General features: G+C 35.8%; 1 protein-coding gene across 7 annotated transcripts in view; it reads left to right on the top strand.

Moving 5' to 3' along the window:
• Positions 1–12,087, top strand: part of EPHA7 (EPH receptor A7) — a 161,147-nt gene that overhangs the window by 140,052 nt on the left and 9,008 nt on the right. For 3 of the 7 annotated variants that reach the window (XM_048935309.1, XM_048935311.1, XM_048935308.1), the window contains one exon: positions 790–11,766. The exons of the other annotated variants lie outside the window; for them this stretch is intronic. In XM_048935309.1, the coding sequence (XP_048791266.1) occupies positions 790–904 (115 nt within the window). In that variant the 3' untranslated portion in view covers positions 905–11,766. Of the gene's footprint in view, positions 1–789; positions 11,767–12,087 lie in introns of those variants that run through there. 7 annotated transcript variants of the gene reach the window in all.

Genomic DNA, 12,087 nt, shown 5'->3' with positions numbered 1-12,087 from the left:
AGATGTGGATCTTTCTTCTAATTGGCTGGGAGCTGTCTGTGTCCTTCAGGAATTGACTTTGCATTAGTATAAAAGACTGTAGAAGCAAAATAGTTTTCTGAAGGCAGGCATGGCCAGTATTGGCACTGCTGTCTTAAACAGTTCTTGACACCCTGAAAACAAAGTTGTTATTCTGGTAGTATCACTTGCAATGCCTTTTATAGAGCAACGCTTTTCCAGACAAGTTTGAAACAATATTCTCAAGCTTCCAGCTCCACTCTTGTCTACCTGGTAACACTGGGGGCCTCAGTCTATATCCTGACCCAAAAGATAGTGGATCAGTAGCACTACTAGTGATGGAATTGAAACAGCCTTTTTTCATTTGCATGATGGGTATGGATCAATATGCAAAGGCTTTCACTAGACATCTCTTCAGGAAGCAGAATGTAACTTCCCAAATCTTGTATTTATACATAACTTTTATCTTGAAAGCCTCCGAAAGTGTTGTACAAGAGAAGTGTCTCTTCCTTTGGGTGTCCTTAAAAGCCACAGTAAATGATTATCATAGTGCAAAACCTCATTTTCAGATGTGGACACATAAGGCAGTGTAATTACATGACACATGCCATGCAATTACACTCCTCACTGAAGATCTATATGGACTTTACAGTACTGAGCTGAGGTTCTGGTACAGCTTCAGTGTTAGAAACCTGTAGCCCAGACCACTATATAGCTTTAACTCACAATTGATTACCATACAGTAGCAGTCTAAGTTGAAAAATTAACAATGTACGCATTTGTCTTCTCCAGGGATGTGATGAGTTTAGGGATCACGTTGGTTGGTCATCAAAAGAAAATCATGAGCAGCATTCAGACTATGAGAGCACAAATGCTACATTTACACGGCACTGGCATCCAAGTGTGATAGACATTTCTCCCTTATGAGGGAGGTGACAGACTGAGAGAACAGCACTGGCCTTCAGTATATATAAAGTGCTACTAGAAGACACTTGATTTCCTGGGTCCTTCCTGCAGTGAATAGAAGAGCTACAAGAAGCACCTACAGACTTGAACTCCTAAGTGCCACCAGAATTTATGAAAAGGGAATTAGGATCCACCAGTGGTGGCAAGGAAAACAGCAGTGACAATAAACAAAGTACTACCTGAATAAACATACAAACACCTTGAGCTCTCTAACCTCCTTTTTATCTAAAAGACTTTTTAAATGTACATAAAAATTTTAAAAAGAATATATTTGTCAGATAAAATCATGATATTATTGTTGAATTCAACAAAATATTTTCCTTAAATCTGTGATTTCTGAATCTTTTTTTAATCATTTGTGTTTATTCTTCATAAAGACTTTCTTTTAGTATGATGTTTATATCTTTGGACCTTTTTAGTGCTAATTCTATGACACATTACTACACTGGGTACCTCTGAAGGATTATTTGAGTTCCTAGAGATTTAAGAAGCATGACCAAGCAATGTATATCTGTCCCAACTTCGGTATCCTTTCGTGCCATTTACTTTTCTTAAATCAGCACCGTATTGACATGACTAGCTAATTGGCAGGGAGTCAGGATAATGCAAGTTGCCAAGAGCTCTGATATTTTTTAAAGAATTTTTTAAGGTTACACATATACTATCTTTTAAAAGAAAATAAAAGAAAAAAAAAAAAAAAAAAAAAAAAAAAGAAAAAGAAAAAGAAAGAAAAGCAATAATGACCCCTATGTAGTTCTAGGCACTTTTAGCAAATTGTTTGCAAGATGATTTTAATGGACTGAAGTGAGATATATTCTAAAATGTAGATCTATAGCTGCAAACCTGCTGAGGCACTACGTTGAATGGACAAGTGATTGTAGGAGTGTCTCAGAACATAGGTGCAGTTCTCCAGTGTTACCTAAACCATTTAATCTGAGCACATCACATTTTTTTTCAATATTTTGCATTAGCAAATCTGAGAGAAATAGCTGGCATATATTTTATATGAATTTAAGTTGAATGCAGTCCAGCTATGAAAGTAAGGACATAGATTTTATATTAGAAACATAGAGCATGAGGCAAGGGGCAGTTCCAAATTTTCAGATTTTTTTACAAGCTTTTACAGCTCTGATCAGATATTTGTGTTTGTACTCACACAGACACAGCAGTCATCATCAGGAGCACAGATGTAAGAGTATTTGCTCAATGGAATACATTCTTACAGCATTTACTTACATATGTTTTGTGTTTGATTAACCATAAGCAATAACAAACTGTGTCTTCACAGATATGGCGAGAATGTATATGAAAGATAAATGTTTTACAAAATTCTGAAAATTGTGAACTACCCCAACAGTGAAATGCTGTACTTCCAAAGAGAATTGGGCTGCTTCTATTGATTTTGATAGAGAAAGATCCCAGGGATCCGTCATAAATTGGTCTTGTTTGATAATGTGGGCATCCACACACACACACACACACACAAAAAAAAAAAAAAAAAAAAAAAAAAAAAAAAAAACAAAAAAAAACCCACAAATGAAAAATCCTGTAAATTTTCCTTTGTAAAACTTGTAAATTTTATTTATACTGTCTTGTTTTATATACACATTTATGTGTAGTGAGCTCTGGATACATTGAAAATGCACTATATTTTTCTATTTTAATTGCAGAGCATCACAAACAAACATGTATATTCAGTGCTACATAATGTGTTTTCCCACATTTAGGACCAAAGATAGTTATCAAAAACTTAAATGCATCATTTTTTCCTCCTTTTTTGAACCCCTTTTTAGATCACTGTACAGTTATATTTGTCATTTTATTTATTTGTTTCATTAGAAAAATCAGTTTGGTTACACCAATTTTGTCCCCTCACCTTTGTTGAAGAAAATCTGTAAAAAGCTTTTAATTAGAATAATCCCGTTACGTAGACTCTTCCATTTGTAATCTTTGTAATAGACTGTAAATATATTTTTGGAACTATAATGCAATGTGCATAAGGGTTATTTTTCAGTGTCCATATATGATTGTTTATACAATTCACAGCACTTTACAGTCATGCTGAGAAGCCTAATTTATTGCCTGGATTTGGGCAGAGTAAGAAAAAAAGGTGAATATTCTTATTTCATATTAGATTGTCATTCAGTAGAATTGAGTTATTTTCATGTATGCAGTTCAAGATTTTTTTAACTATTAAAATTAATTTTCTACAAATGGTATAGAATTAGGATGCAGAGTAGACTGCATGCCCAACATTGAAAGTAGTGCACACAACCACTTGGCCAGGGCACTTCCACTTGCCATTGGAACACTCATAATTAATAAACATCTGTTTTGTGTTATAACTAAAGCTAAGTGCCTCACTACTGGCATCTGTGAGCAACTGCACAGGGTGCTTGTCAGTTTTGCTGCTGCTTTAGGCACCTAACTGTAAACTTAGGAGTCTAAGTTCTGACACCTGCTTCCTTACAAATCTTGGCTAATGTTCCTAAGGGCTTGGTGTTTCCAGGTGTGATGCAGCAATGCTGGTATTGCTGAAAACCCACAAACCCTAAATGAAAGAGAGTTGAGGCCAGGCTTCACCCTGAGAACTTGTTCAGTGTTCTGAAGCACAGAGGCCTCAAAGCATGTGTGGTGACATAGACTCATGCACGTAAAAGTGAGGGCCCTAATGTTATTTCTTCCTGATTTTTCCTTGTTTGATTTAAGCCATCTACTTTGAATAATAAATATATTTTATCATTCATCTATATACCTTGACTGCCTTAAAGTTGCCACAGTTTTTTACGCATTTGAAAGTGGTAGAGTAGACCCAGAAAGCACAATCAATACCAATATTCCTATCCTATCTATCTGTTCAGAACATTATTGCAGTTTAGAGCACATGCATGTTAAAGCATTTAAGCTGATAGAGCAGCAATATATATATATGTTGATTTCAATTCCCCAGGTTTCACAGACACATAGTCCAGTATAAGAAAAACAAAGTGCCATTTGTGTTCATGAGAACTGAGAAGAAAAAAAAAAAAAAAGAAAAGAAAAAAAAGTTGGGAGGGAGAATTAAAGGCTAAATGATGAAACAAAGAACTGAACTCAGTTCTGGCTTAATTCCATTGAACTAGGGTATTGTGCATTGCTAAAGAAGACAATATCAGGCTGCCAGGGAGGTTGATATTGCTTAGATTTATCTATCTATAACCATTTAAAAGAAAGATGCCTAAGACAAGCGGGATGAATCTTCCTCTGGCAATGCTTATCTCCATTACCTCCAGAGGGAATCCGGATGATTAGCTTAGTTTAGGCACCTAATGTCTAGATATTGAAAATTAGGTGATTCTTACTCTATATAACCTCGGCTGCTACAGAGTTTCCCCTAGAATCTGAGTGATGTTGAAAGGCAGCTCCTCTACTATGTCCCAGAATGTATTTATACTGGGCTTTATCACAGAGAGAGGGTTTGTCGTTTTTATGGTTGTTGAGTTATTTTGTTTCTTCTTTTTTTTTTCTTTGGAGATTTGTAACAGATCATCTAAATGCTTTTTGTATATGGGTATTAATTCTTGATTTATTTTATGAATGTTCTGAGGAAGACCTGCCTAGTAAATTACAGTTATTTAAGACTTTAAATAATGAGAAATATTTGCTAGCATACTGCTTCAGTCCAGAGGTTATGTGATCAGATATGATAGTTGCTGTTTGCAATACCATGTTTATCTAAAAAAAATGTCATGTAAAAATCTCCAGGAGGCAAAGATGCTTAAATGTGTCTAAAATTGAATGTTGCCCTTAATATCTCAATAATTGAGCTGTCTGTACTTTTCTCCATTTAAAATGAGTTTTTAATATTTGTTTAAGCTGGAGTCATCTGGCATTCACCGAGGGAGTTTCAAAGAATTATTTTAAATTAAATTTGCTTTTCTCCACTAATAATAATATACGGTAACTAGTTTCCACTGTTTTGAATGTTACAAAAACTATTGCTTTAATGTGGGGGATGAAGGGGTCTATTTTTATTCTGTTGTTGGTATTTTTTTTTTACATTTATTGGTTAGTAGTTGAAATAAAAAACATAATAATTCATCCTTAACTTTCTAAATAATTTATATATAGTAATTCTGAGAATGATTTAAATTCTGCGACTTTCAAGTTACTACAACAATATGGTGATTGTGTCCCTGCAGTCATAATGCCAAGTGATGCTGAGACTCCCTAACACAGGGATGGGTTCATCTGGCACTTTGCTGCCAAGTAATGGCATGAGGCAGTCCACTGGCTGTGTGGGAGGAATAAATGCCAACTCAGTCAAAAAAGGGGTCATTCCACCCTTAAAAAAATATATATGTGATATATTGGTGCTACCATTTATATCCTTTTATTCGTTGTTTCCCTGCATACAATTAGAAACTCATATGCTCATAACTTGTTCAGTGTTTGTTTTATGATGGTGGGGTTTTATTTATTTATTTATTTTGTTTATTTGTTTGTTTTGTTTCATGGGTTTTTCTGGACCACTTTCATTTTTTATGTTTGTGGAAGTTCCCAGACAGAATGATAAGGCCAGGTAGAATACAAATTCTTGTGTAACAGTAATACTGGCAGCAGGTATAACAAGGGCAATTCGGACTGTGCTGTGATTTGCTGAGCTAATAGCACAATGGGAATTATGCATATTCAGGACCCTTAGAATTGTAATGTATGATTTCACTAATATGTAGGAATAAGGGAATTTTCATAGAATAGTAGACTGGCTTGATTTGGAAGGGATATCAAAGATCATCCAGTTCCAACCCCCCTGCCATAGGCATGGCTGCCCACCCACCAGATCAGGTTGCCCATTCAATCTGGCCTTGAAAGCCTCTACGGATGAGGCATCTACAGCTTCTCAGGGCAACCTGTGACAGTGACTCACACACCACTAATTTGGAATGGACTTCCAGATGATAGATTTGGGATCCAAAGGAGTACTCAAAAGTGTTGTCTTCAAACAAATTTCCAGTAAAACAAGAAATTCTGGGCAGCAATGAATATTTTCTCTCCTATACCCTTAACGACAGTCCAACTTAGCCAACAATTACTTTTAAGCGAAGATCTTTATTGTTTGTAGAGTGTAGCCTTTATTTACTTGGGAAACAAAACAGATTCCCTGCAAAAAAGATGGGGGGCGTACAAAGGTTTTGGAGAAAAAAAAAACAATACAAAAAGAAATTGAAAAAAAACAAGTTACCTTTGAAACCCAAAGAAAGACTGTGTTCACCGATTATGTAACATGTTTCATTCAGTGCTTTAAAAAATATAACAGATTATACCATACACAAAAAATCTGCAATTTTCTGACAAAAGGCTAGTGACAGAATACAAGCTATATTTGTGGGAATCTTTTCCCCTCTGGGTTAGCTTTTGCAAGATTCTAAAGTTAGAATAATTAACATATACATTAGAGTAAATCCTGTTGAGACAGGCTGAGGCACAAAAATTCCATGAAATTTTAAGTGAATGTTTAGGATGGGCAAGGGTCAGGCAGTTTGAAAGTGAAAAGGATCAAACTGAGTTTGTATGGTATAGATACTTTGTTTTTTATGTCTACTGACATGATGGAAGGTTAAAGGCTAAAGAGGAAAGGGATTGAAAACAGAGGATTGTGAAGCCATTCAGCATGTCTAAGTCATAAGGCTCTGCAAAACATTGCTGGCAGTGTAGTTAAAGAATATTGAGGTTTTTGTTTAAGTAGAAATGCTGATATTAAAATATATGTAATAATCTAGTGTGTAATGGTTTCAGTACTCTGATTTTTCCTCAGGCCAGATTGGAATTTGTCAAAGAGACTAAATTGAGGCAGATGGGAAAGCAACTGGTAATATGCAGCTCATTCAAGCAGACTTGAAGGAGACATGAAAGGAGAATTTTACATTAAAAGCCTGCAAATAAAATAAACTCTGATGATATTTGCTCTCAGAAGGTTTTAGTATAGTCATATTTAAATTTAGTGTAATGATAACAGGTTTTTGAACTGATACTATACAAATTAGATGCCCTGAATGTCTAATTAGTGACCAAAAGAGAACCACAAGTCAAAAAGTAGTTCATGCCTTGATAGCCTATGAAAAAAAGATGATATACAACCAAGCGAAAATCATGTAGCCAGCCAAATGAATCTTGGACAAAACAGGACATGATTCCTAGTGCCAGAGGAGCTAAATCAAGAATAGAAAAACTATTCATCTATTGACCAAGGCTTCTGTATTTAATTGAACCAAGTAACCAGTTGTAGAACTATGCTGCTAATAATAATTACCAATAATGAAAAACTACAGCTCAGAGTTCACCTGATAAATCATAATAAAGCTAGTACTGGAAAGCACACTCAAAGAACAAACTCAGAATTTTATGTATGGTAGTGATGTTACAGTTCCTGGACTCTGAGCTATTTCAAACTAGTTACAAACCAGAGAATATACAGTACCAAGTCCAAGTCCATAAGTAAAACCTTATGCTTTTCCTACAAAAAAAAAAAAAAAAAAAAAAAAAAAAAAAAAAAAAAAAAGGAATACAAGGAATACTGAAGAAGAATCAGTGCAATATTAATTGTCTTCTGATTATTTCCTTAGAATTACCATGAAGTATGTTTGTCTTACAGATTAAGAAACAAACTTCCTGCTCCAAAAATTAATTCTCACTAAGAGGAAAATGCACACATTTGTTTTAATATAGCTTCCAAAATTGGCTTGAAAAGAGACTAGATGCATCTCTGCTGATCTGTCACGTCTTATGTCTTTAGAGACATTACTCAGGCAATTTCTTGACTGTCATTCAACCTTTTTCACTGTGCCAGCTTCCACTGGCTTACTTAAGGGCTACATGATGTCCATTTTTAAGATGTCTGCTGGAAAACATTTCAGTTTCTTTTCCTCAGGGACGAAACAACTTATGCCAAGAATGTATATGCATACATTGTGTAGTACAGCTTGAGAATATGACTGTAAAACAATTTCAGATTAGTTCTCTCCAGCATGTTCTTTTCAGCCATAGTTTTAAGTTAAAAGTATTCTTCCACTAAGATTCAACCTAATAAATAGTGTGAGAAATCTGATTTGCCAGAAATAAACTTAGAAAAGTAATCCAGATACTTTCTGAGGCCATTTCAAAAATTGTGTTTTTAGATGGTGACGTGGATCTGGTTCTATCATTATATTGGATAGTCAGTGTGTATAGTGTTTATACCTCATAAAATATGCTAGCTACCAAAGTATGGAGCATTCTGGGTAGAAGATGTTCTCTGTTAATCTTATTATTTAGTTTGATCTTGGCAGCAGTGATGCTTCCATATGGAGTCAGTGGAAGAGTAAAATGAGTTGAGACAAGATTGGGTGAGGTGAAGGGGCAACTTGGGTGGGAAAAGAGAGGCTGAGAAAACCTGCAGCTGATTTGGGTAATACTTTTATTTTTTTTCCAGGATCCTTGTAGTGGAGAATCCTTGCCATCAGTCTATCTCATCACAACACTCACTGCTGTCCCTCTTAATTGAATAGCTCTTTTATATTACCCTAAACAAAATAAAATTGTCTTCATCCCTAGTAGCCAGCATTTCTACCAGTCTGCTGGAGAAGTGAAGACTGCACTAGGTTCAAATCCACATTATTTGCCTGCAGGAAGAAGCTGGCCCTGAAAGGGATTCCTAATAAGACATTGTTTGGTCTCAGTTTTATGGCCAGCTGATTCTTTGCTATTCTGAGGATAAAGAATGCACCTTATTATATAACTTTCCTACCTACTCTAACTGATCTACTGTTAAGGGTAGGGGTGTGGAGGAAATGAAGAAAAGCAAAGAGTTTTCTAGTATTTCTCTGTAATACTCTTTTCAAGAGAAATAATTGTTTCAGTGCCTAAGTTACCTAAACTTGTGCAAAAGATAAATCTTTCTGGGTGCTTCCTACTTGCTGGCAAAACTACCGCAGATAGTCTTGCAAATCTCAGTCTTACATTGCTTTCATTCTCATCAAATTCCTTGCCTAGCATGGAGTTCTGCTTTCCAATCCTCAAAATGGTAGCTTACTTGTGTTAGTTATTGAGCATCACCAAAGCCCTTTTCCAGTTTTCCATGCTTGTTACTTTGTGTGGAGATGCCGCTTGATTTTGAGGAGTGTTTCCCCAGTCATGAGGAGGGAAACCAGTTTTGAAGTATGCTCCACTTCCAACTCTCCCCAGGTGGCATGAGTTATTAATAACTAGCAGTACCCACGCTTCACTGGAGGATAAGTAGATGTGGGTAGTGATGGATGAACATTCCATACACCAGTGATTATAAATGCTATTAGGCAATTTATTGGGACTGAGCACACAGGTGCTTCATACCCTTCTCCTTTGTTCTCTTCCTCCTTAAAACAGCCACCAACTGTGCATGTGTTGGGTACTGCTGGAAAGATTCCTGCATCTCTTTCTATGACCAAAAATCAGGGAAGGAGATGATTGGCACGTTCTAGGTGCAGAATTCAATAGTGTTGGTCAAAACAAAAGCCAGAAAGTGTGTATGTGTACTTAGGAGTGTGGAGAGGAGAGGGGAGAGGGATACAGAAGAGGTGAATCAGCTAGGCTGCAAAGTGAGCTGCTCAGCAACATCCATTACATGAGCTAATGGAGTATGTTCAAAATAATATACACATCTTCCCATTGACAGAACAGTTGGAATGGAGAAGAACACTTCTCTGGCATCCTTTTACCTCTGTTTCTAGGAAGGCTCACTAATTTTTGTGATTTGAGGGATGGCCTATTCTTATTTTGAGGAGTTGGTGAAATTTTACGTAGTTTTGAGGTGAAAAATAAACAGCACAAGACTGATCCTATAGCTTTGGGCTGCAGGAAGATGCAAAGGTAATGTGTGGAAAGGGTGATTCTCTATAGTCACGCACATATAGCTGAATGCCTGGAGCTGCGACTGCTACCTCAGAAAAGGTTGATGAGGCTGGGCAGGATGCTCCATAGGCAGGATATTACCTCCAAAATTCTTTCCTGCACTGTACAGTCTCTTCCCTTCCTGAAATGCTTTTCCTATTCAGAAATCCTCTCCGTCTTACTCTGAAATTGGTGTTTGGTCCGCTTCTCTGGGAACAAGGAGCCTTCTAAGGAAATTGGAGTTCTTTCATGGAAGAGTTTGAGCAACCTGTCATGTCCCAGAAGAGCTAATATCTTGGTCTGCAAACACCGCAATGACTGTGGGCTTTTCTACATCAGTCTACTGTTTCTCAATTTTTAGACAAAATGTACATCATCTCTGAGATCCCTTTCTGCTGAAAGAATGACTTTAAGCGTGTATTTTCAGAGAAGGTTTGAAGCTGTGAATCCCAGAAAATACTTCTTCAGGACACTTGCAGATTTGCTGCTGGAATACACATTGGCATACCCAAGATCCTCCTAAGTGTGCTGAGAACAAGTTTGCATAAGATTTCCTTTCTGTGGAGCTAGGGTTCAAGTAGAAACTCATGCATTGGGTGGTTTGGCTCGCTAATGAATACAAGGATGGTCACTGAAGGCATCAGAACCTGGATAAATGAATACTAAATCTGACCATAAAGCTGCCAAAGCAAAGAACTGAAGCTCCTATCAGCTTGTTTAGCCATGGTCTTTGGCCTTTACTTTCCTGAATTTCCAGTTTTGTTTTCTATTTCTTCTGAGGGAAGTATGGACATTGGACATGAAGGCAGCTATAAATTAAGTACTGTGAAAATGAATATCTTGGTTGTAAAGATGTAAAGAAATAATCAAATTGATTTATCACGTGTCACACAGGGATCCTCAAGTCCCATTTGTTGAAGTTTCATCCTTGTTAGCTTGCACTTGGGCTCTTCTCTAGATAAAGTAGTACTTTGTAATGACAGATAGGTGCAGGTCAAAGTAAAACCGGGCAGTACATGGTATACATAAACTATCCAATGATGCTGATAAAAAAAAAAAGTAAGTTGATACACTGCCAATATAAATATAACCTGAGGTTTTAAATACCTATGTATCTAAGTGCTATTTGTAACTACTAGTTGCCTCCAACTTTGAATAAATTCACCTGTCAATCATTTTTAATAATTCAAAGACTTACTTGCATTCAAAGAAATGTAGTCAAAAAGAAAAAAAAAAATGAAGTATTCTTTCTTTTTGAAAAGGATTTGTCTCAGAGTTTTTTTTTTGCTGCATTCTTTTCTCACACATTCCTTGCATTACTGGGCTTTCAAAGGGCAGGTGCAAAAAAACCCTAAAAACCTAATCAGATTGCTTCTTATAGCTGTTTTTTGTTTTGTTTGTTTTTGTTTTTATTTGCTAAAGCTTAGACTTCAGACATTATTATTGTCGGATCCTCTTCATAAAACATCTGCTCCCATTTTGTCCAGTCTGCTGACAGAAACGTATTGCATGTTACAATGTATTAAGAATGTTCTTGTCTTGAATAAGTACCTTCCCTTTGATTAACATGTTACGTAATCTAATCCTTGTGACAGAAAAACATACACTACTTTGGAAGAAGCTGTAAGGATATTGGTTGGTAAGGCAGGGGGACATTCCTTTGCTGGTTTATTTTTCTTTAGTATTAGTGATACACTGGCTTGTCTTGAAGTCTGTAAAAGATTGCTTTTCTCTCAGGAATCTTCAAATAATTTAGTTAAAGAGATTGCTAACCAAATGTATAATATTTTTTTATTAAATCCTGGCTTAAATCCATTAGTCCTAAAGCTATACTGTTTTAGATATTTCACATGGCCAATCTGCCAAAAAAAAACAAACAAACAACAAAAAAAAAAAACATCTAAATCATCAAATCATTCGCGGGTGCTTGTTTTTTTTTTTTGTTTTTTTTTTTTTTTTGTAATATAAGTAACATAAAAATTGTCTTGAGGCACCTAGAATCATGTAGTGACTAAAACAAGTCAGTTAAAGTATTTTATAAGATCATTCAGCAATACTGGGAGCTTCTGATAGTATCAGTTAGGTTAAAGGAGATTCTACCTTATTAGTCTATATGCTAGAAGCTACTTACTACATATATCTTTTTAAATTTTATATAATAATAATAATAAGGTTTAATTGAATTAACACACCCATCTCACTCTTTTTCTGCTTCTCTGTTTTTAAGAGTTATCAGTA

This window comes from Lagopus muta, chromosome 2, assembly GCF_023343835.1.
Source record: "Lagopus muta isolate bLagMut1 chromosome 2, bLagMut1 primary, whole genome shotgun sequence".
Classification (NCBI taxonomy): Eukaryota; Metazoa; Chordata; class Aves; order Galliformes; family Phasianidae; genus Lagopus; species Lagopus muta.
Note: the sequence above shows the minus strand (reverse complement) of the source record. Positions and strands in the feature narration are given on the sequence as shown.